The sequence below is a fragment of the Hylobates moloch genome, unplaced genomic scaffold (genome assembly GCF_009828535.3).
Source record: "Hylobates moloch isolate HMO894 unplaced genomic scaffold, HMol_V3 SCAFFOLD_11, whole genome shotgun sequence".
NCBI lineage: Eukaryota > Metazoa > Chordata > Mammalia > Primates > Hylobatidae > Hylobates > Hylobates moloch.
In genome coordinates this window covers 3,380,129-3,405,246 of record NW_026652286.1, presented here as the reverse complement: position 1 = coordinate 3,405,246, position 25,118 = coordinate 3,380,129, and the positions used below count along the sequence as shown (strand labels likewise).

The following is a 25,118-nucleotide window of genomic DNA, read 5'->3' as shown; positions in this document are numbered from 1 at the left end:
ACTGCTAAGACAGATGAGGTGAGCCATTACCTTCAAGGCCAAACGAAGTTCTCATTCTGGGGTCCATGTATTCCATAGAACTCAAGGGATTGGTGAACTTTGAGAAACATAATATATCTTCACTTTAACGTTTCACTGAAAATGAGTATTTTCTTCCGTTATGAACACAAGCAACAAACCACAGTACTGTTAGCAGTACTTGTGACTTTGTCATCAACAGATCGAAGTACATATTTTCAAATTACCTAAAAATTGCTGGGAATTTATTGGCCAGGAGCGGTGGCTCACACCTGTAATCCCAGCACTTTGGGAGGCCGAGGCAGGCGGATCACGAGGTCAGGAGATCGAGACCATCCTGGCTAACACAGTGTAACCCTGTCTCTGCTAAAAATACAAAAAATTAGCCGGGCGTGGTGGCGGGCGCCTGTAGTCCCAGCTGCTCGGGACGCTGAGGCAGGAGAATGGCGTGAACCCGGGGGGCGGAGCTTGCAGTGAACCGAGATTGCGCCACTGCACTCCAGCCTGGGCGACAGAGTGAGACTCCATCTCAAAAAAAAAAAAAAAAATTGCTGGGAATTTCTTAAAATGATGATAGTTATTAGATCCATCACTAGATCTTGAGTTTTGCATGTTTTATTTTAAAAAGCACTTGTATTATTCTACTCCAAATTTGCTTTTAAAAAAGTATTTTGGTTGTGCACAGTGGCTCACGTCTGTAATCCCAGCACTTTGGGAGGCCAAGGCAGGCGATTGCTTGAGTCCCGGAGTTCGAGACCAGCCTGGGTGTCATAGGGAGACCCTGTCTCTACAAAAAGGGAAAAAATTAGCTGGGCATGGTGGCATGCATCTGGAGTTCCAGCTACTCGAGAGGCTGAGGTGGGAGGATTCCTTGAGCCCAGAAGTTGGAGGCTGCAGTGAGCCATGATCATGCCACTGCATTCCAACCTGGGCAACAGGGAGAGACCCTGTCTCCCAAGATAAAGGTTTGATAGCTATATTTCAATATAATTGTATTATGTATTAGATTTAAGTGGGGTCCAGAGGCCTCACTAGACTGCCGAAGGGTGGGAGTAGATGGGAGAGATCCTTGCTAAGGGGCTGGGTGCCGGGCTTTGGAGTCAGGCCAGATGGCTTTTGCAGCCTGGCTGGATGATGTGAGGTAGGTTGCACACCACCTCTAAGCCCAGTTCAATTACGGGTCAGTGGAGAGTGGACACACCCTGTAGATTCTTGTAGGGACCTGTATGCCTTTAGTTCAAGGCCAGGTATATAGAAAGAGCTGTGGAAACCCAGGCTCTGGTTAGCATGAAGTTTCCAAAAACCTTCAGGGAGGCAGCCTGGAGGATGAGAAACAAGACTGAGTCCAGGGGGAGCCAGAGCAGGTGTTGCCAGAAGCTCTGGCTTGTGCAGGGCTGGGCAGGGACACGGTGAGGATTGGTGAGACTGCTATGGCTGCAAGCCCATGTGTGTGTAGAGGGGGTTCCCGAGGGACTAGGACACAGGGATGCTTTGGAGCAGCCAGAGCAGGGCTATCCATCACCAGAGGAACTTCAGAGGCTGCTGCTGGCTGATCCCCCAGACATCAGGTCTGGGGGCCACTCCTTCCATTCTTTCTGGCCAGTGAGGCTCCTGCAAAGGCCAAGGATGCTCACTAAATGGGGAATGAACAAAAGCACAAACGCAGGCAGGAGCGAATGAATCAAGAGTGTTATGGTGTGAGTTACCACAAGAATAGTGGTTGGTTGGAGGAAGCTTGTTCTTTAACTACCCAGGGAGGCCACTGAGTGGATGCTCTCTGAACCCTAGGGAAGCAGCCAGGCCACCTGCCCCCTTGTGCCTACAGCCCCTTCCCCAAGGCTGTGGGAGGCTGCGGGGCTGTTTGCTTTCCCCACAGCAGGCTGAGTCAGCCTTCCTTCCCGTCCCCTGGTGCTTATACCATATCCCAGAACTGGGGTTTCGCTGCCACACCTGGATGTCGGCTTCTCTCCTCCTGGTACCTGCCTTTCCCCAGATCACCAGTTTGGCTGCCAGGCACCTTTATTGGAGGGCTCTGCTGGGCTCACATGACAGGGTGTGGGTGGGCATCCTGAGCAGAGAGGGTGGCTTCATTCTGACCCACGCCATTCCTCCCAGGCCCCTGGACTTGGTCACTTGGCCTGCTTCAACTACACTTGGCCGTTGGAGGTGGACGCTAGTGTCCTCAGGCCAAACACTCTTCCTAATGGAGTGATCTCCGTGCTTCTGTGCTCCCCTCAAGTTCAAACTGCATGGGTTTCCCAGGTTGCCTTGCCTTCTGACAAAGTGGCAAAGGAACAGTCCCTGAAAGAGGGTGAAGAGCTTTGTCCGCAGAGGCCTTTGCAAACAGGTGGTCTCAGTGCAATATCTAGTGCCTAAGACAGGCAGAGGGACCCCCGACCTGTGTCTGAGACTGGCACCTTCTGTGGCTTAAGTCCAGCCCCGGTCTATGGGGGATGGGAGGCATGGATTGTTTGAGGGTGATCCTGGGGATTGGGGACTCAGAGTCCTCTGGAAGACAGCCAGGGCAGAAGAGCCAGGAACCTTATTTCGTCCCAGCAGGTCCTCCAACCTACTGTGTAACTTCAGGCTAGTGAGCCTCAGTCTCCTCATCTGTAAAACACAACTGCTCACCTCGCAGGGTAGTTGAGAGGGTCTGATGACATGAAGTGTATAAAGCACTTTCAGGAGTTACCTACATGCAGGTGTAAGTCCTGGGAGGCTGCCTCAATTGGTGGGAAGAGCAGCGGGCTTCATGTCATGAGGTCCTCGTTCTAGCCGTGCTGTGTGACTCTGGGCAAGAGCCTGTCCCTCTCTGGGCCTCAGCTCCCGCAGTGTGAAATGAGGAGTTGGAGACAACCCTCACTAAGATGCTTCCTTCTTTGATGATTCTCTGATGGCCCTGTGGATGTTCTACATGGGACAGAGGAAAGGGCTGGTGGCAGGAACAGAGTACCCAGCCTGGCTCAACTCACGGACTAGAGAGGGGTCCTTCCCAGAGCCTGCAGATGCTCTGTGCCACCTTGACATTCACAGCTCCATGAGCCGGGGGGGGCAGGGGAGGCTGTCATTTAGGATCCAATTGCATCCACAGCAGGCTGTGCTCCTGGTTAATCCTCAAGGCACCCGCCCCTAAGGAGCCTAATTAGATTTTATCCCCCGCTCAGCTGTGACCATGTCCCCACGTTGGTGCCAGCACCAGGCACGCCAGGATCTCAGGCCAATTGCTTGTTTATGAGACCGTCTGTCTTGGGATGAGGCCCAGCAGGCATAGCCAGTGAGCAAATAAGTCCTCCCCATCAGCCTTGAACCTGATGGCAAGAATCATTGTTAGTCTTCCAGGCCTCGGGCCAGTGTCCTGACCAAGGAAAAGATGTGGGTTTGCAGTCCAGCAAAACCTGGCTACAAATCCCAGCTCCATCTCTTCCCAGCTCTGGGACCTTTCTGGCCCCATGGAGCTTTAGTTTCCTCATCCCTAAAAGGGAATGATGAAAATATCGTCTACTTTGTAGAGCTTTTTGGAGGATCAAGTGAGATCGTTTTAAGTGAACGCCCATAATACATTGCCTTGCGTTATCATCAGGCCTCAGTGAATGCTGACCCTGTCCCGGTCCTCCCCACATGGCCTCCCTGATTCTAGGCTCTTCCCTACCCCAGCCTCACCCTAGCAGTCAGGGTTTCATTTCTGTATCTTGTCTGGCAAGCCCAGGACACTGGGTTAATGTGGCCATTAACACTTCTCTCCAAGTAGGGACTGCGGTGATTGAGTCTCACTAGACATGAGTGAGTCCTTGAGGAAGGGCAGCCCTTGGTCCCTATGCCTTGGACCAAGCCCAGGGCTGGCGCTGTTGGTGCTGGGAGCGCAGGAAGGAGGGAACGGGGTGTGCAGCCTGTCAAGTGCTTTCACCCTCATCATCCCCTTGCATCCTCCTGGAAAGGATCCTAGAAGTTAGCTCTGAGCATCCCCACCTCCCAGATGCGGAGGCGAGGCTCTGGAGGTGAGGCGTCTGGCTCAGGTTTATGGCTGGCACAGGCAGATCCCCCACTGGCGGGAACCCAGTTGCAGGAGAACACAGGGTCCTCTGAGGCTCTGCCCTTGGCCACAGCGCCCTCTCCTGGCCGGGGTACATCCAAGCCCTTTCTCGGCTCTGCACCAGCCCAGACCTTCGTTTGCTTCTTCCACTGGGGGCTTCTCCATCTCTCTTGTCCAGGCGCCTCCTCTCCTTCTCTCTAGAAAGCGTGCCTGGGGGCTGGGGGGAGTGAAAGTAAAAGGAGTGATTTATGAACTGAGCTGTTCCTCTTAATCAGAGAGCCCCTCCTGGGCCCCTGCTCCGTGCAGATGGGGCTGAGCCGCCATCTGGGCGACAGGAGGGGCGAGATTAATAAAGCTGTCTGGCCCGGGCAGGGGTCCGCAGAGGAAAGCCCCAAGGCACTGCATGACCTCGGTCCCATCTCTGTGCCTTTCTGGGCCTCAGGGCTCCCATCTGTCAAGGGATGGCGGGCCTGGGCCATCCCCAAGGGCCTCCAGCTGGCTCAGGGAAGAAGTTTAGCTAACTTCCTGGGCCTCTGTGCCTGGCTGCCTGGTTCAGGGAAGAGCAGCACTGGGCTGGAGACTTCAGAGACTGGGGCAGGGCTCTTCCTCTCTCTGGTGCCACACCCCATGGATAGGTGTCATATCAGGAGCTCTGGTTTGGGGTCCAGCTGACTTGGGGCTAAATCATAGCCATGTTTTGCTAACCAGGTAAATGAACTCAGGCGAGTTAGTTACCCTGCCCACGCTTCAGTTTCCTCATCTGTAAAATGGGATAATAACAATACCCACCTCCTAGGTAAGGATTAAATAAAAGGACAGGTAGGAGAAAGGTATAGTGGGGTCTAGTACATGGTAAACCCTCAATCCTAGTTACTAGGCTCAGTTACCACAAGATTGTGGCAATTCATTAGAATTTGGGTCCGTTTAGGGGAAAGATGTTTGTATCTATGCTACACAAGCCATGTGTCCTTGGTTCTCCCCTATACCCTGCTCCATTCATAACTGGTGAATGTGGGCTGGGCATCCACTTATTTCCAATATCTGATGCTGCTGATAATAATAGCTCCCATGATACTGTGAATTCTTACAGCCACCTTTGGCTTCCAAATTCATCATCACAGTTTTCCAAGGAGAACCTAGCACCTTGGAGAGGGGGGTGACTTTCCCAAGGTCTCCAGGGAGCCGGCCAAGGCAGAAACCAACCCAGCCTCTGCAGAAGCATCAGTGATGGGGCGAGCATGGCAGGTGTCACTGGGCTGTCCTCTTCCAGGACAAATGAGCCAGTCAATGGGATGGGGGCTCACGGAAGACAAAGAAAAAAAGGGAAATGAGGTTAGTTCAGGGAAGTTGGGACACCACAAGGGATGAGCCCATTCCCAGCCAGGGGACAGCACTCAGAGGGGCTGGAGCTCCCTGGTGGGGAGGAGGCAGGCAACTGCCAGACATTCCTCCAGAGTTCAGCATCTCCTCCTTGTCTCTGGGTTGGCCTGTGTCACCCATGTTTCTCATCTCAGCCTCAGTGTCCAGAGGGAGATGAGGCAGGGAGTGGTGATATAGGGGCCCAGGACTGGGATGCAGCAGGAGAAGAAAAGTGGGAGGAAACCCACCACCCTGTCCTTGCTTCCCTGAGCCCTGGGGCTGGGCATGGGGTGCAGGCCCTGAACCACAAAGGTGGAAACAGCTTGAAATCTCCCGAGGATGCTCGGCCTTGTCACTGACATCTCCAAGCCTCAGTTTCCTTCTGTAAAAACCACTCACCTGTGTGCCCGTGCTTATTTGCACCTCGCACTCCCTGGCACTGCCCCGGCACATAGTAGCAACTCAATGTACGTCTACTCTGGATGGTAGATGGCTGAGTGGGTGGATTGAGGGAGGAAGGGAGGGATGGGTAAATGGGGAGGAATCTTTCACCCACCACCCCTTCACTGACCCCAGCGAACCCGTGGTAGCCTGCCTCGCGGGCTGTTGTGAGGATTCATTGTGATCACACAGGAAGAGAAAGCACTTTCTATAAAAGGCACTTTGGACTCTGACCCCTGAGTCTGGATTCCAGCCCCGTCACTCACCAATGGTGTGATGCTGGACAAGCCAATTCTCTCTCTTTTCCCATTGGACTCAGTTTCCCCATTGTACTGTGGGGGTGATGGTGTGATACCTACTTCATAGGGTTGTTCTGAGCATTTCATGAGCTCACGCATGTCAGCACTGTACCCCAAGTGCACGGAGTACCTGAAGCTGGTGCACACAGATGGGGCAGGCAGTTGAAGGGCCTATCACATATGTATGTTTAGGCCAAATAGGGATGCCAGCTCCCGGGGCTGTGGCCATGTCTCAGGAGGGAGGCCTCTTCTCCTGCCTTTCCATCTTCCCGTCTCTACCTCTGCACTCCCCCAAGACTAGCCTTCACCATCCCCTTCCCCACAATTCCTCTCCCCTCTGCCCAGAGTTATGCCGGTGGAGTTAGTCCTCCCCACTGTGGGTTCCCCAGCCCTGCTGTTATCTGCCTCCTTGTCTCCTCCAAGCTACCACCCCCACCAGCACCACCACCACCACTCATCTGTGTGCCCATGCTTATTTGCACCTCGCACTCCCTGGCACAGCCCCTGGCACATAGTAGCAACTCAATGTATGTCTACTGAGTGGATGGTAGGTGGGTGAGTGGGTGGGTTGAGGGAGGAAGGGAGGGATGGGTAAACGGGGAGGAATCTTCACTGACCCCAGGCAGGCTCGTACTTAAGTGGGAGGGATTTGAATAGGCGTGGATATCTCTCCCTTCCTTCCCTAGGAACATCCCCACAGCCCAGGCTTCCCCAGGTCCCAGGTCTTCGTGGGACTGCCCTCTAACCCAAAGTTTGAGCAGGAGCTGGCTGTGGAATTCCCCGCAGGAGTGATAGAACAGGAGTCTCCATATGGGCCTTTTTTGACTTCTGAAATCGAACCCTCATTTCCACTGCTGGGAGCTGGCCCTCTGAAGGAACCTTCTCGCAAATCCTTATGCAAAGCCAAGAAACACTTTCCGGCATCACATCTCTCTCTCCTGGGAGTCTGGATTTTGGGGGAGGAAGTTGATGAACAGGGCCCTGCTGGCACTCTCTCTGCTGAGGTATTGTGGATGCCTGGGTGGCATCCAGGGATGCAGGTTACTCACACCCATCATCTCCTCCCAGGCCATCAGCCTCATGCAGCCATGTCAGCATACGTGAAGCCCATGCTAGAATCTGCAAGTCTCTTAAAGATGTGCCTTCCAAGGCAGCACCTGCAAAGGCACCCAGGAGCTGCCATCTGGGCAGAAGGCCACTCCCCCGCTGGAGTGGCCCCAGGTGCTGAGAGCTTTTCATGAGCTCTAATGGGCCCAGATTAGCAGCACACTTGCCCCGAGTGTGTGTATCTGGAGGGCGGGTTTTCATAAACAGCTCCTTTCATGGGGCTGCTCCTTATTGACTTCCTGTAGTAATTGAATATTTTCTCTTATTGTACAAGCTAGGCCGATAAAAGAAATATATACAAGCGTCGCTGACGGGAGAGTCTGTCCTGCTGATGCCCGAAGAACTGCCCAGGTGACACACTGGCAATTGCCTCTCCTTTGTCAGCGTACCTCTGCCCCATCACCTGACACTGTCCCATCTCCAGTCTGATCCTTTCTAATCTGCCTGTCTGCCTCTGTGTCTCCTTTGGTCTTTCCCTCTCTTTCTGACTTGGCTTTGTGTATTTCTCTGATTTGCTGACTCCACTGTCTCTTTTTGCTCTTTTCCCACTATACATTCATTCATTTATTCATCCAGATATATAAGTGAGGACCCACTATGTGCTGGGCACTGCTCCAGACACTAGAAATAAGCCAATGAACAAAACAAGTCCATGCCTTTATGAAACATGCATTCTAATAAAGGCAGATGCATGCTCCCAAAAGAAATAAGTAGCACATAGAGTATGTGCTGTATCCATAGGGCACTGGGCTGGACTTCCAAGCTCATATCCATGACTAATTAATTGGTTTTGGAACTTGGACAAGCTCCCTTTCCCTCTCTCAGCCTCAGTTTTCTCATTTCCAAAATGAGGGTATTGGGCTAGATCGTGCTTCCCAACCTTTGACGATTAAGAACTTCTTTTATTGATATGCTGGTGATGTAAGTTACACAAGAGCTGGATCTAAGTCAGCACTTACACAAACAGTACTGTCAGAAGTTTACCTGAAGTTCCCTTGAAATCCTTTGTCTTAGTGTGTTTTCTGTTGCTATAACTGAACACCTGAGACTGGATAATTTATAAAGAAAAGACATTTATTTCTTACAGTTCTGGAGGCTGGGAAGTCCAAGGTCAAGCAGCTGCACCTGATGAAGGCCATCTTGCTGCCGGGGGACTCTTTGCAGAGTTCTACGGCGGTGCAGGGCATTACATGGCGAGGGGGCTGAGCATGTCAAAGTGACTTTTATAACAGACCCACTCTTGGGATGACCAACCCACTCCCGTGATAACCCATTAATCTATGAGTGGATTGATCCAGTCATGAGGGCAGAGCCCTTGAGATCCGATCACCTCTTAAAGGCCCCACCTCTTCATCGTATTACATCGGGTATTAAGTTTCAACATGACTTTCAGAGGGGACACATATTCAAACCATAGCATCCTTAAACACCTGGTTTTGTTTTACGTGAAACAGTTGGCTGCATCTGAGGGTCATGTTGTATTAGACGCCCATCTGTAAGCACAGGACCTTCCCATGGCCAGATGAGGGTTGCTGTGACAGGCACATGAACCTTCAGACCACAGGATCCACAGAGCAGATCCTGAGGCAGACGCCACATGGAAGGACAGGGAGACCACAGCACCTAAACTGCTCTCCAGTGCTTTCCGGGTGCACACAGGGAGTGGAATTCCCACTAAGTCAAGCTTGCCTCTGATGCTGACTCCTGCATTTCATCCCTCTGAGCCCCAGGATTTAAAGAATTTTATGCACCAAATAGCATGTTCATTTTTGTTCTGCAAAGTCATACAGACATGGTGGCCAGAGATTCTGAACCCAATAAACAAGGTTCCCACCTGGGGTTGGTCTAATTGCTCCAAAACCCAAGACACTTGTCCCTTGAGCCAGCCCATGGTGAGAGGTTGATGTTGGAGATGTTATTTGAAATATTGAAAATAACTTTAGGATGTTGCTAGTCTCAGGAACCCAGTTTGAGCATCATTGAACACAGTCACTCTCCCTGCTTCAAAATCTTCCACCCCAGAGTTCTCCCCTCTCCTGAGGCTGAAGCTGATGTGTCTGGTGTCTAGGAGAGCAGCTGGGAGGAGCTACCTTGTGGCAGGGCACACATGTGTCAAGTGCTGCATGAGGGACTGTACCTCTATGATACCATTTCACGCTCAGTTAGCACAATTTCTAGAGGAAGTCAGCATTCCTGTCCCCATTTTGCAGGCATGAAAGCAAAGGCCTGGAAAGGTTATGTAGTTCACCCACAGTCATGAGGCAAGAAAGTGATAGGCCGGGTCCCACTTGACCCTACAGGCCCCACCCACACTGCTACTCTCCCTTGAGGGCCCCCTTAGCTCAGGGAAATGGGGAGACTTCGATGGGCCTCCCACCACTGGCCCCAGGGAGGGCATCATGTCCCACAGCAGACAGGCCCACCATCTCCTTCCTAAGTGCCGCTTTTTTGAGCAATAACAAAGCTCTTGGACCTCATAGTCTCAATTTTCTTCTCACCCCACCCTCCAGAGATTCTCCATGGTTCTCCTCCCTTTAGAAGTAAATTAGGAAACTGTGCAGTGAAGTTAACTTCTAGAAGTCATCCATGGATGGGTGGAGCTAACAGCCAGGCAGAGATTGGAGGTCCCATGTGTCTGTCATTCTAGTCTGACCAATTGGCTATGGAGGTGTGTACCCACATTCAGAAGGTCTCTATAGGGGATGGAGCAGGCGAGCCCCGGTCTCTAGGCTTCAGCCTGGCAGTGGGTGATGGCCCCGGAGGCTGTCCCTGCTGGAGAATAATGGGAGATCAAATGGCATAGGTGGTGTGAAGACAGGTCTGCACTTTGGAGGAGGATGGATGAATGGGGCAGGGGAATTCGCATTCATTGAGAATGATGATTAGGAGTTGTGACCCCAGATTAAGACAGGCGTGGGTTCAAATTCTGGCTCAGGCACTTCTGTACTGTGTGACCTTAGACAAGTGATTCCACCTCTCCGAGCCTCAGTTCCCTCCTCTGAAAAATAGAATGGCATTACCTATTTCCCAGAGTTTTGCCAGGATTCAATGAAATTGTGTGTGTTCCCTGGCACATAGTAAGAACTCAGTGTATGCCAGTGGTTACTATTATTAGCTACCATGTGCCAAGCCCTGTGCTCGGTATTTTCCATACAACGTGAGGAAGGCTTTTTTTTTTCTTTTTCTTTTTTTTTTGAGATGGAGTTTCGCTCTTGTTGCCCAGGCTGGGGTGCAAAGGCATGATCTCGGCTCACTGCCACCTCTTCCTCCTGGGTTCAAGCAATTCTCCTGCCTCAGCCTCCTGAGTTGCTGGGTTTACACGTTCCTGCCACCAACCCCAGCTAATTTTTGTTATTTTTAGTAGAGACAGAGTTTCGCCACGTTGGCCAAGCTGGTCTCGAACTCCTGTCCTCAGGTGATCTGCCCGCCTCAGGCTCCCAAAGTGCTGGGATTACAGGCGTGAGCCACCACGCCCAGCCGAGGAAGGCATTATTTTTATGCTGACTTTACAGAGAAGGAATTCAGTTGTATGCAGTTTAGTAACTTGCCCCACCAGCTAAGCTTGGCAGAGCTGGGACACAATCCCCTGTTGGGCACCAAAGCCCTCTTTTTACTCATCCACCCTGCTCTGAAACTGGAACCCGGGCCTCCATATTCTTCACTGGCCCCCGGGCTCACATCATCTATTTTCCTACCTGACTCAACCTTGAGGTTGTGGGAGGTTCTTCCCAGGAGACACGTCTCCTTTGATTGCATTTGTCTGGGCACTCCGCAAGCCCGGGCCATGAGAGGTAATGTGCAATGAATATGGTACACAATAAAAACGAGTAGTCCGTTTATGAGCTGCTGTATTTATTACACCCCTTAATTGCTAAAGAGCCAGAGCTGGCTGAAGCTGGATCCTACCCTGGAGAGAAGCTCTGCCTGGGTGGGCAGAGGGAGGGATGGCAGAGCCTGGCCTCCTGCACAGGACTACTCAGCCTCTCGCTGTTGTGGCTGCTCTGCTCCAAAGGCCCGTTCATCCAAGTCAGGGCCTGACAGAGGAAACCATCAGGCCATTAGATTCCTGCTCTGCCATTTGACACAAGAAGGCACTGAGGCCAGAGAGAGAAAATGATTTGCCCAAGGTCACACAGCAGTGACTTACAGAGCAGGAGCCTGGGCTCCAGACTCTTAGGCCAGTGCTCCTTGTGCCCAATTCTCTGCTTGAACATCTGCTCCTGGATCAGGTAGAGCACAGGATCTGGAGTTGGGCGAGTGGTGGTTTTGAAGCCCAGTCTGTACATACAAGCTCTGTGATACTGGCCAGGTTACTTGACCTCTCTGAGCCTCAGTGTCCTCATCTGTAAAACGGGCATAGTACGTCCTGCTTTAGGGGCTTGTTGAGAGATTAAAGGCAGTCAGTTCTGCGGAGTTGGCACGTGACTGGCCATGAGTCAGTGCTCAATAAATGTTCTTTCCTATCCTCTTTTCCCTTTCCAAAGGGCACAGGGTGACTGAAGATGCATGGAGCTGAAGTCAGCCAAGAGCTGAAAGGAGAGACGGGTCAGAATAGAAAGCTCTGCGGTGCAAGGCATTGTCCTGGGTTTCTGGTCTAACAGGGAACAGCAGGCCTATGAGTAACCTATGAAGGTAGAGTTAGGTGTAGACGTGATAAGAGCTGTCCACCCTGCTCTGTGCAGGTACAGCGGGGAGACACAGAGGTAGAAAAGGTGGTGGGCTGAGATTCGAACCCGGTTGTGTCCGACTTCAGAGCCCATGCTTAGGACCATGCTGGTTGGATGCAGTTAGATGTTCCTTCCAGAAAGTCAGGGATGATGCCAGGGATGTGGCTGGCAAGCTGGCCTGGAAATGGTATCCTGGGGGACCGTTCTGCAGGAAGCGAGCCTGGGCTCCCACAGTCGGTGATGACGGTTGAGATGCTTAACAGCCGGTACGCACTGGCATGAACCAACCAGAAGAGATGCCGGCCAGACAGCAGGACAGCCATCCCTATGGGTCCCCACTGAATCTCAGGCCTGCCCACTGCCCTCTGGGAGGGCAGGGCCTGGAGAAAGGGAAGGGACCGTCCTGGTGCCTCCCATCCCAGGCAGGGAGCAAAGCAAGCAGCTCTAGGCTTTCAGGAAGATCTGAGGAGAGAAGGGTGAGCAAGCGGGGCATTAGGAAGGCCCTGCCCTGGGCTGTTGTCCCAGGAGAGGGTACAACAGAGAGAGGAAAGGGAGCACAGGAGAGCACGGCTGTGGGTTTGAATCCTTGTTGCTCCACTTTCTAGCTGTTGGAGGCGAGGAGGATACGAATGACTGGAAGCATGCCTTAGCCCAGCACCAGGCTTCCTGCACACGTTGCTGAATTAACACTCCCTATGTGGAGGGGTTTAACTCAGTCCAAACCAATGTGCAACCCTACTGTGTCCCAGGAGGGCACAGCCACGATTCCGCGCCTCTGGGATTCACCAGGAACACTGGCTGATGATGTTATGGTATATATTTTGGTGGGGGCAGTGGTGGATGTCAGCAGAAGCTGTGGGATATTATACTAGGGGAAGGCACCGAGCTTGGCTTGATGGGGGCAGGAGGGGGGAATCAGGGAAGGCTTCCTGGCGGAGGTGATGCCTGTGACGAGTCTTAAAAGATGAATAGGAATTAAGTGGGACTGGCGTAGTTGGAAAGGCAATCCAAACGGAAGGGGTCGGCACGAGCAGAGGCACTGAGTAGGCCTCAGGGAGATACCTCTGGGGGACTGTCCTTTGATGATGTTGATAGGAAAGTCAGGGCAGGAATAGCAAGAGGTGGCCATGGTGAGTCTTGGAGGTCCTGTGGTCTGCAGGAGGCAGCTTGGTCTCCTGTAGAGGTCGGGTTCCGGCAAGAGAGGGCTGTGGTGACGTGTGCTTTCTGGAAAGGTCTTTCTGGCAGCAGGGAAGCACTGGATTGACGGGGAGGTAGGGAGGCCAGTCCCAGCCCAGAGGCTGCGGCCATGTCTGGATGAGAGAGAAGGCCAGAAGCAGGGCTGAGGCTGGAGATGTTTCAGAGACCCCTGTGACAGAGAGGATGATGTCATCCGATTTTACCTCCGAAGGCAGATGGCATGTCTTGAATTCAGGCCATGCTCACTGAAGTAAAGACAAATCCGCCCCCCGCCCCATCACACACACACACCATCCTTTGTCCTTCCAAGCTGGATTGCCTGCGTTCCAATCTTGGCTTCACCACTCACTAGCTATGACCTCAGACAAGTCACCTCGCCTCTATCTGACTCAGTGTCCACCTCTGGAAAATAAGGATAATAACAGTACTAATCTCATGGGTTGTTATGAGTTAGAAAATGTAAAGTATCAGGACGGAGCTGGCACATAGTAAATGCTCAATAAATAGTATTATTTGTAGGGGTGGAGACTTGGGTGGATGATCTCAGCAAAACCCTGATTTCCCATTCCCCCAACACAATTTAAGAGAAACCCTTGGGGCACTGTTGGAAGGACAAAGGCTTGGAGCCTGGAGTCCCTGGGTCAGGTTCACCCCATGATTTTCCCTTGCATTCCTCACCAGATAACTTGGTGCCTCAGTTTCCCCCTCCTAGTAGGATAAGAAGGAGGATGTCCCAGGTGGGCTCTGAGTGTCTTCCCCTCCTGGCTTTGATGCTGAGTGGCCCCACCTGTGCCTCCCCTGCTCAGCATTTATCCAAGTTGCGATAGGGACCAGTAGAGCAGCAAGGAGGAGGCGTCCCTTTAGGGAGGAAAGCCCTCTGGCCCCAGGCCCAGTGCCGAATCCAAAGCCGATGTGCCTGTCAGACCTTCCTCATGGGCTCCAGGCACCTTAGCCATGTCTGCCTGGCCAAGCTCAGCTGGTGGACAGACACCTGGCACCTTGGCAGAAACAATGAGAGGAGGGATGCAAGGCACCACCCCTGAGACCAGGAAGCTTTCCTGTGTCCACTCCCCACCAGCTGGCTCTGTCTGTGCTCCTCTCTCCATGGATTCAAATGCACTTAAAAACAAATGAACAAACAAAAACCCCTCTAGCTCAGACCAAAGTGCAGCCTGGGGTGGTGCTGTCATCACTGATTAGGAGAGGGGTGGAGTGGCCCGGCAGGTGAGAGGCACGCACCGCTCTGCTCCATCTGTTCCTTATGATACGAGGGTGCTGGTCTGGCTGCTGAGGAGAGTGTTGGATTGTGGTTTTGGGCGGGGAGGGGACAGAGTTGCTGAGGCCTATTATGTGCCATGGGCCTTGTCACTGCTTCCTACAAGCTGTGTGGCCTTGGACAAATCCCTTAACCCCTCTGAGGGCTGGGCTGATGGAAGGATGTGTGGTCATCAGAGTACATACCTCCTTGGTGGTTACAAGGATTAAACGAGAGAATATGCGCAAAGCCCTGGCACGGTGCTGGATCCCCAAGCAGTTGCTACGATTATTACTGTTTTCCTGACTTCATTTTAAATTGACAAATAATAATTGTATATGTTTATGGAGTCCAGTGTGATACTTTGATACATATTTTACTATTATTAATAATAAGCCTCCCAGAAACCCTTTGAGTCTCCTGTGGGAGGAAGCGGGAGCTGTAGAAAGTCATCAGACACCATCTCCCCCACATCCATCCACACCCCAACACATACTCCCAGAACCCTTTGCACCGAGTCCTGTCATGGAGGTACAAACCCCCTGCTGGAAGCACCTGCGGTGCCAGCAGCTCAGGACTGGCTTGAGTTCTGGCCCTTCCCCTTACTAGCTGTCGGACATCGGACATGTCGTTTTCATTCTGAGTCTCGGTTTCCCTACCTGTCGCATGGATCTCTAATCCCTGCCCTGAGTCTCTCCTCAGAGCCGTTAGGGAGAAAATGTGAAAAAACGAATATGGGATGTAAACATGTCTTGTGCACCTTGAAGTCTGACTCGAGAGCAGATGCTGTCAGCTTCCCCTGGGGGATGGGGGACATTTGCATCTCAGTGCAGCCCTGGCTGTGCCTGGCAAGCAGCGGACGCTCAATCAATGTTGGCTGAATGGAATTGTGTTCAATGACTTGCTGCCATGGGTATACTTTTAGGTGAAGACAGGAAGGGCTCCCAGGGAGATGGGAGGTCTCAGAGTAGAGGTAGCCAAGGCTCAGGGAGGCTTTGGCCCCAGAAGCAGGTTTTAGATCCCCAGGTAGGCTGCTCTCCTTTTCCCTGTAACACCCCGTCTCACTGGCACCAAGCAACCACCCTGGTCTGTTCTGTGGCTGGAGGGTGTGTGGGATGGTGGGAAGTTTGTCAGGCCTGGCTTCTGGTCTAGGCTCTGGGCCTTGGTTTTCTCATTTATGAAATGGCCAGCTCACACCTGCGGTAGAGCAATAGCGTGAAGCGGGACTGCTGAGCACTTGCCGCGTGCCCGACGATGTGCTAGGCATGTGACTGTGGGATTTCATTTCGTCTTCACAACACTGCTAGGAGGAAGGTTCTGTTCCTAATCTCCGCTTTAAAGTCGGAGACAGCAAGACTCAGAGAGGTGGAGTAATTTGCCCAAGGTCACACAGCGAATGAAAGCTAGAGCCAAGGCTGAAACCCAGGCAGGCTGGCTCCAGCGTGCTCATCTCTATCATCGGCCTCCATCTTCTTCCAGCCTTTGCAAGGGTGGGGCTGGCTGCGGGGACCCCCTGGGGAGGGGCTGGGGTTCTTCCTGGGTGGGGTCCCCCATCGGGAAGACTGAGGTGGCCTTGTATTTTTAGGTGGAGCACCATGGAAGGCGACTGTCTGAGCTGCATGAAGTATCTGATGTTTGTATTCAATTTCTTCATATTTGTAAGTATTCCTGGGTCTTCCCAGGCCTCTGCTGGGTGGGCAGAACTGGCTGCTGCTTTGAAATAGTTACACTGGGCTGAGTCCCTGGGGCGAGCACAGGGGCCGGCGCTAGAGGCAGGGGTACCTGCCAGCCAGGCTTTCATGGAAGGGGGCCCCCAGCAGTGCCCACCCCACTCTGAAGAGCCCACCCTCTTAGGAGAGACATTTTACACAGGCCCTGGGGTGGGTCAGCCCCTCTCAAAAAGGTGGAGGGGACCTCGGTCCGGCCACTATCTTGGGATCTGACCCCTTGTGGGGAGTGGGAAAGGAGGGGATGGGGGTGATCAGAGGGCAACAAGAGGGAGCCCCACCCAACCTTATCTCCCTGAGCAGTTGATAGACTTCAGACCCGGAGGGGCCGAGTCCATGTAGCCACCAGATATAATCAGAAACCTCTCTGGGACTGGAAGACCTGCATTCAAATTCCAGTGCTGCATCTTAGCAGCTTGTGATTTGAGACACATTTCACCTCTCTGAACCTCAGTATCTTCATCTCTTAATGACCTTCCTCAACAGGCTTTTTGAAAATTAAGCAAGATTAGTTTACAAAGTACCCTGGATGTGGTCGGTCCTCAATAGCTTAGCTCCATTTCCATCCAACCTACGGATTCTGTATATGAAGGGACAGAGCCCTGGACATTCAGGTGGCCGGCCCACCTGCTGGCAACCCACCCACCTGCTGAGCCCACCCACCTGCTGGTGACCCACTGAAGGCTCTGCCCAGACTCACGGCCCCTCCCAGGGGTAGAGCTGTGGCCCTGGATTCTTGGGCCCCCACAGGCTTTCCTGGTCCAGCCTCAGCCTTTGATCTTAGTACAGCCAAGACCTGGGTGAATAAACCTCCACTCATGTCCGTCAGGGCAGGCTCTTGAAAGAGGGGTCCTCTTTCTGGCCAGGACTGACCGTCTGTCTCTCTCAGTGTCTATCTTTCCCTCTCTATCTCTATCTCTATATCTTGGTGTCTTCTTAAAAAAATATACATTTCAGCAACTCTCTTAGCTTCTCTTCCCTGCCTTATAATCCTAAAAAGCCTCAAGCCTTGCAGACTTGAATTCTAGACCCGAGGTCACCACCTTCCAAGCCGGGTGACCCTGAGCCAGCTTATCCTTCCTCCAGCCCCAGCGTTCCCACCCAAAATGGAGCTGGGCCCTCCTTGAAGTGTTTAGCATGCAGTTGCTGAATCCCCAAATGTCCAACAGCAATAAGGAGGCACAGATTTTCCTGGAGGTTGTGTGGGAGACCAACGAGAGAGACACAGGCTGGACGCAGTGGCTCACGTCTGTAATCCCAGCACTTTGGGAGGCAGAGGCGGGTGGATCACCTGAGGTCAGGAGTTTGAGACCAGCCTGGCCAACATGGTGAAACCCCATCTCTACTAAAAATACAGAAAGTAGCCATGCGTGGTAGCGGGTGCCTGTAATCCCAGCTACTCGGGAGGCTCAGGCAGGAGAATCGTTTGTACCTGGGAGGCGGAGGTTGCGGTGAGCCGAGATCATGCCACTGCACTCCAGCCTGGGCAACAGAGTGAAACTCCGTCTCAGAAAAAAAAAAAAAAAAAAGAGAGAGACACTGCACAGCAGATGGCAAAAATGGAAACCCTGTCGCTGACCATGCCTGTTAGGTCTTTCCTTCTCTTTCCCCTGCTGGGTCCTTCGGGCCTCTCCACTGGACTCCTGCCCTAAGGTCGCCTACAAATGCCCCTTGCCCAAAGCCATCAGCTCTCTTCAGCTTACAGTCCTGCTCAGCCAAGCCAAAGTCCAGCAGTTTTCCTGTCGCCCAGCTGTCAACCCTCACACAGGCCTCTTGGGCCTCCGGTCCTCCCACCACACAAAGGGATTTCAAATACTTTACAGCCCGCAAATCCCATGGTGCCAAACTTTGCTTCTTCCCACAACAGATCTGCTTCTAATACTTATCTGTGCCCAAGAAAAATGGAATAGGCCACGCACAGTGGCTCACACCTGTAATCCCAACATTTTGGGAGGCCAAGGCAGGAGGATCACTTGAGCCCAGGAGTTCGAGACCAGCCTGGGCAACATGGCAAAATTCAGTCTGTACAGAAAAATACAAAACTTAGCCTAGCATGGTGGCATGTGCCTGTAGTCCCAGTTACTTGGGAGGCTGAGGTGGGAGGATGACTTGGGCCCAGGAGGTAAAGGCTGCAGTGAGCTGTGATCCCGCCACTGCACTCCAGCCTGGGTAGCAGAGCAAGACTCCGTCTCAAAAAAATAAAAATAAAAAAATAAAGAAAAGAAAAATGGCCAGGCGCGGTGGCTCACGCCTGTAATCCCAGCACTTTGGGAGGCCGAGGCTGGTGGATCATGAGGTCAGGAGATCGAGACCACGGCGAAACCCCATCTCTACTAAAAATACAAAAAATTAGCCGGGCGCGGTGGTGGGCGCCTGTAGTCCCAGCTACTCCGGAGGCCGAGGCAGGAGAATGGCATGAACCGAGCCGAGATCGCGCCACTGCACTCCAGCCTGGGCGACAGAGCGAGACTCTGTCTCAAAAAAAAAGAAAAATGGAGCAGATATTTATTGAAATCTGCTAAACGCCTTCTATCCTTTCTTCATTAGGGCTGCCTTAGGTTGAGGGTGTTTGAGTCTTCTTTTGACCACAAGGAAGCTAAAAGGCTTAGAGAGGTTATGACACTTGCCTGGGGTCACACAACTAATAAATGGCACAGCTCTCTCTCTAGACTACGCTGCCTCTTTCCAAAGATAAATAAGGCATAGAGAGCCCATGTTGATGGAGACAGAAATAAGAAGTCTTTTGAGCCATGGATTTGAGAGTGGGGAGCCCACTCTCTAGTTGGAACCTCACTGAGAGTCCTGTGGGGGACATTGACGATAAACTTGGTCTGTGTTTTCCCAGCCCCTAGCATGGGGGGAGCAAACACAGCATAAGGCTGACTCAGAACATGTTCATGGACCTTTGTTCAGGGTGTTGAGGCTGGAGTCAGGGGGCCTGCGACCAAGCTCTGACTCTGCCATGAACTTGCTGTGTGACCTTCAGTAAGTTGTTGGTCCCTTCTTTGTGGAATCAGAGGGTTGGACTAGATGACCTCCTGATCCTACAGGTCTGACATTTCAGGAGAAGATAAAATTGGCAAACAGCCTTTATATGATACAGCCCGAGGTAGGGCCTGGGTCGGAAATTGGATTTAGAGGATGCGTGTTGCACTTAAGGTCATGGCAGCTAGAAAAATTCAAAGCAATTCAAGGTGCAGCTGGGACTCACTGGCTCTTGCTGCAGGTGAATTCCTGCCTGGCTCACCTAGTGCTTGATGCCTCCGACCCTGGGGCTGGCTCAGGGGAGTGGTGGGTCAGAAGTGCCTAACCTCCCTTTCTGCCTGTTTCTCCACTGGCCCGAGCAGCTGGGCGGGGCCTGCCTGCTGGCCATCGGCATCTGGGTCATGGTGGACCCCACCGGCTTCCGGGAGATCGTGGCTGCCAATCCTCTGCTCCTCACGGGCACCTACATCCTCCTGGCCATGGGGGGCCTGCTCTTTCTGCTCGGCTTCCTGGGCTGCTGCGGGGCCGTCCGTGAGAACAAGTGTCTGCTGCTATTTGTGAGTACCCCAGCCCCCACCCCACCCATGGGTGCTCTGAGGGGTGTCTGGGATCGGCTGCAGACTCCCAGGCCCTGCCTGGCTTCCATTCAGACTAGAGCTTCCCAAAGTGGGGGCGGGCTGTCAAAGCAGAAGGGATCATGGAGATGAGCACATCCGACCCCACTCATTCGGTAGTCAATGGTCCTGAAACCCTGAGATGTTCAGCAACTTGCCCAGAGTCCCATGGAGTTGGCGGCAGAGGGGATGAAACAGACGCTAGTCCAGGGCCCCTGCAGTGCCTCAGGCTGCCTCTTCCCATGCCTTTGGGACCTGTTTTCTCCCTGGGGCAGCCCTTCCTCTCTCCCACTTCACTTTGCTGCTTTCCTGCAGTCAAGCCAGGGCCCTTGGCTTAATGCACACCTAGTCTGTGTCCACATGCCAGGAAACTCAGAATGAGGTTTGTGCCACATAAGCCCACCTCCAGGGGTGGGATGATCCCCAGCCTTTTCCATTTGCCTTGGTGGCCCCAGCTTCCAGAGCCTGCTTTTGCAGTGGGCCCATGCCTGCAGCGGGTGAGCTGGCCCAGATGGAAGAGGCCTTGGCGTCCAGGTCTGAACAACCAGGCTTCTGCAAGGCATGGTCAGCTGAGAGCACTGACATTGACCTTGATGTTTTTCCACTTGCTTGCTATTAAAAACTCTAATATATAACTCCTTAGTAACATGGCTAAGATGCCTAGTGGATGAGGCCTTCCCCTTGTAGATGTGCAATTCTGAAATAGGTATGGTATGGCCTCTGAAGGTTTCTTACTCATCAAGTAAATAGCCCTTGAACTCCTATCATGCGCATGTAGTTCACTGGGTGCTGAAGATGCGTTGGGGACCGGGAGTGATGGTCCCTTCCCTCACAGACGTGCACAGGGGAGGCAGCCGAGCCTTGCGGATGAGCTGGGCAGCAGGCAGGCCTGGTTTGAGTGTACTTCCTGCTCCATCCCCTAAGGGTGCACCTCCCGTCTCATTCCCCAACCTCCCAGAGCAGCCGTGTGTTCTTGTTAAACGAGGGGGCTGACCAGCTCACCTATAGATCACAGCCAAACCAGACAAGCAGTGGGTCTTCTAGTTCTCAAGTCTCCTGGATTCTCATGGGCGGTGGCGCTTGGGGCCTCCGCCTGCCTTTCTGTGCTGGGTGGATGGGTCTTCTCTAAGAGGTCCTGGACTTGGAGAACTTCTGGGCTGAGCCCAGTCCCGCTACAGGGTAAGTTAAAAACAGCCCTGTTTAGAGAAGCGTGGGTATGTCTGGGTCAACTTGCGGATGCTCTTCATGGGCGAATTCGTGGGCGGAATTAAATGACAGGGAGACCTGGGCTGGTTGGCTGCGGGGCTCCCTTGCAAGGTTCTGTGGATAAGCCAGCACCAGCAGTGCTGGGAGGAGAGACCTGGCACCATACCTCCTCCCCAGACGAGAGCACACTGCACGGCCCCATTTGTGTCCCGGTGAGATGCTCCCCATCTAAAGGAAGTGAAGTCAGCTGCGAAATGAGTGACAGGGAGCCTTGGGCCCATTTGTCCTTCAACAGCGCAAACACTGTAGACTTCATTTGAAGAGAAACAAAGAAAAACTTTGAGCGCCCCCTGGTGGACAATTCTCTACAGCTTGTCACGGTGCTTGCAGAAGTCTTGGCTGGGGAGCCTGAGGGGATTTTAAAAGGAGCTGGGATATGGGTCCCAGAACACACCCAGCCTCCCTTTCCCCCTCCTCACCTCGGCCCCCAGGGGCTCATTCATTGTTAATGGGCTCGGCTCTGAAGCCAAGACAGGAAGCCAGGCTGGTGTTCTTGGCTAGGAGCAGGCTGGGGCGGCTCCAGTCTCCTCCAGTAAGTGGCTGCCTGCAAACCTGCCAGCCGCCCCGAGGACGTCCTCCCTCCCTCCTGTGCTCTGCGAGGCAGGACTGAGGCCCAGGGATAGGAGATGTGTCCACGATCCTCCCGAGAGAGGTGATCCTGGGGGCCCTTCGACAAGGCCTGATGGCAGATCCTTCCCCTCACCTCCCTACCCCCGCCTCTCTCCCTTTGTCCCCCTTCTTTCTGCCTATCTCTGTGTAGCTCCCTTTCCTCTCTGCCTCTGTCCTCCCCATCTCTGTCCTTTTTTTTTTTTTTTTTTTTTTTCCGAGACAGGGTCTCAGTCTGTGGCCCAAGCTGGCGTGCAGCGGTGTGATCTCAGCTCACTCTGCAGCCTCAACCTCCTAGCCTCAAGCGCTCCTCCCACCTCAGCCCTCTGAGTAGCTGGGACCACAGGCACGTACTGTCACGCCCGGCTAACTTTTGTATTTTTTGTAGAAACAGGGTTTTGCCATGTTGCTCAGGCTGGTCTTGAACTCCTGGGCTCAAGTGATCCACCACCTCGGCCTCCCAAAGTGTTGGGATTCCAGGCGGGCACCAACACACTTGGCCTTGTCTTTCTCTTGATCTCTGTTTTTATTCCTACGCCCTTTCCTTGTCCCTAACCTGATCTCTTCCTGCCCCATTTCCCTGTCTCTCTCCACTTCCCCTGCTTGCCCTGCCCTCTCTAAGGCCCCGCCCACACAAGCCTGAGGTCACAGTGTGGGTCAGAGGCAAAGGACGCTTGGATCAAGGTCTTCTGGCTCCCAGACCAGGGCTGTCCACAGGCTCCTAACCTGGAATGGACTCCAAAATTTACCTAAAATTATGTGCAAAATGTTATGTCAGGGCCTGTGTATGTGTATTGTTTATACATGGATTGTGTGCATACTCATGTGTATGGGTACAGTGTGTATGTGCATGTGTGTTGTATGTGCATGTATGTTGTGTTCTATCATGTGTGCTTGTGCGTATATGTGTGCATTGCTTTGTGCATATGTACACGTGCATGAGTGTTGTATGTGCATGGGTGTTACGCATGCATGGGTGTTACACGTACATGGGCGTTACATGTGCGTGGGTGTTACATGTGCATAGGTGTCGTGCATGCGTGGGTGCACATATGTATACATGTGGACATGTGCCTGTGTGTGCACATGTGTGTTGTGTATGCATGTGTGTTGTGTGCATGGGGGTTGGAGGGGTTCTGTGAGTGTTTCCAGAGAAAGGCACCAAAGTTTCTGGAAGGTTTTCAAAAAGGTTTATGCCCTAAAAAATAAGAAAAACCACTTCTCCTTTCCTGGCTGAACCTGGACCTAACTGTGTGGTGGTTCCAACCAAAGAGGGCATGGAGCCTCACCCCTGGCAGCTTCTGGGATCCTTCTAGAAGCCTTTCACTGCTTTCTCAGCCTGTCGGAAAGGAGGGACGGCTTGTCTTGAGAGGGGCCGAAAGAGTGACTTTAGTCAGCCCAGGAAACCTGGCTCAAAGGTTCACAAAGCAAGGAGGCCTTGAGATGGGGCTGACTGTCCCCTTCCCTGTGCTCTGAGGCTGAAGTCCTACAGGACCTGGGGACAATCAGTCTAATGACCAGAGCACCTAGTGATCCATTTATCTATCTAAAGGTCCATTTCCCAAATCCTCGTGTTGATCAGCATTACAGCACTCACATGCAATAGGACAAGTTCAGCCTCCTATTGAAAATTTGTGGCATCCCTTGTTCTCATTTGCTTACCTTTGAGTAGTTCAAGGATTTTTTTAAGCCAACTTATTTAAAAATTCTAATTTAAAAAATAATTTATAATGAAGGCAAGCTCAACTAGAAAAAAAGAACAGCAAAAAGAGATGAGTATATTCAAAAAAGATAAATGAGCTGAATTGTACATGCAGTATGTAAATTTGGTAAATATTTATTAGAAATGGGAACTGTGAGCAGACATTGCCTATAAGCAGATGGGTTAGAAAAGCCTGGAAATGGTCCCAACTAGGCAACATAGCAGTTTCCTCCCCTTTGCTAATTTTTCCATCCTAAGGAAAGTGATGCAAATTAGAGGATTAGGAATGGCTGACAAATGTGTCCTTAGGCAAATGGGATGCAAACCCTGGGAAAGGCCTTGATGGGAGGAAGCCCCAGGAATGGCTGGGTCCGGGGAATTCCCCAAAGGACTTTAACACTGGTAAACTGTCTTAAGCAGGAGGACATTTTCGTGCTGGAGAAGGGCGAGTTGGCAGAGGTGGCATTGTGACTGCCATGGGCACCGCAGCCTCGCACTTTGGTTCACAGGATTCACACTCCCACATACTCAAGTCATGCCCAGGCCTTGTGCTTGGCGAGGCCCACTTCCTCCGGTCCACGACTTCCCAGGTTTATTCTTATATCTCATCTCCTGATGCTTCAGCTCAATGGAAACTCCATGAAGATGGGGACTGAGTCTGCCTTGTGTGCGTTTATTTGCCAATACCTAGCACGGTGGCTGACACGGAGCAGGTGCTCAGCAAACAGCCCCGGAGCCAAGGAACAGAGAGGAGGTGGTATCAGAGGTTTGGCTAAGAGCATGGACTTTGGAGTCAGAAAAGCCCGGGCTCTAACTCTTGCTCTGCCATTTCCTGGCTGTATGACCTGGAGCTGGTCACTTAACCACTCTAAACCTTAGATTCCTCATATACAAAATGACGATAATCATACTTCTTTCCCAACCACGGTGTTGCGTTCATGATCCAGTGGGAAATGCATGTTTTGCTTGGCTCTGTTTGTGGGATGCCTAAGCAGTCTATAAGTGGGAAACTAGAAGAATTGGTGCTGAGCCTCAGGAGGCTTTGCAGGCCGTGTAGAAACCGTAAGACCCTGGGGCTCCCGTGGCTTCCAGGGTAACATGGTGATGAGAAGCTGTGTTCTGCAATCAGAGTTCTTGGGGTGAAGTCCTAGAGGTACTACCCACCAGCTATGCCAGCTTAGGCCAAGTGCTGCTCCTCTCAGCCACAATCCCCTGTCAGTAAAATGGGGGTGTTGCTGATAACAGCGTCTGTCTCACTAGATGAGAAGGCTTGATGAGATGATCCATGTAAGATCCACAGTGTCTGGGTAGCAAGGACTCAGCAGGTAGCTATTGCTATTTTTCCAGAGCCGCCCGCACCAGCACTTGTCTTCGGGAAGGATGTGCTTCCTCTGGGCTCTAAGTAACCGTCTGAGCAGCTCTCATGTCGTGCCAGTCCTGCGAGAAGCACCGCCCCTGCATTACCTCGTGGAAGCCATGTGCAGTCATCCTGGATGGCACACACACGTCCCAGAGTGACGGGCACACAGAGTGCACAAGGCCTGTGATCTGCTTCGTCCATTATTTGTCACTGTCCAGACCGAGGCTGGTGGGCACAGCAGCTCCAGCTCATTGCCGTGGATGGAAACCATTTCCGAGGCTGCTCCTTGCCAGCCTGGGGACCTGCCAGAGGCTCCAGCGAGAGGGCAGAGGGCAGGGAGGGGCTTCTCATAGAGGCCCCGTGTAATGGAAGCGGATGGCCATCCATCACCAGTCAAATGGAAATGCCAGGACCCCTGCCAGCGGCCTCCGTCACTGTCACAGGGGAGGTGAGGCTGCAGAGGCAGAAAATACATCACTCAGCAG

At 52.6% G+C, this 25,118-nt stretch overlaps 1 protein-coding gene across 3 annotated transcripts in view; it reads left to right on the top strand.

Annotated features, from left to right (window-relative positions):
• The window catches only part of TSPAN18 (tetraspanin 18), a 204,336-nt gene that overhangs the window by 162,460 nt on the left and 16,758 nt on the right, over positions 1-25,118 (top strand). For 2 of the 3 annotated variants that reach the window (XM_058446504.1, XM_032166184.2), the window contains exons 1-3: positions 7,532-7,605; positions 15,959-16,031; positions 19,448-19,642. In XM_058446504.1, the coding sequence (XP_058302487.1) occupies positions 7,586-7,605; positions 15,959-16,031; positions 19,448-19,642 (288 nt within the window). In that variant the 5' untranslated portion in view covers positions 7,532-7,585. Of the gene's footprint in view, positions 1-7,531; positions 7,606-15,958; positions 16,032-19,447; positions 19,643-25,118 lie in introns of those variants that run through there. The other variant, XM_058446506.1, reaches the window with a different exon arrangement.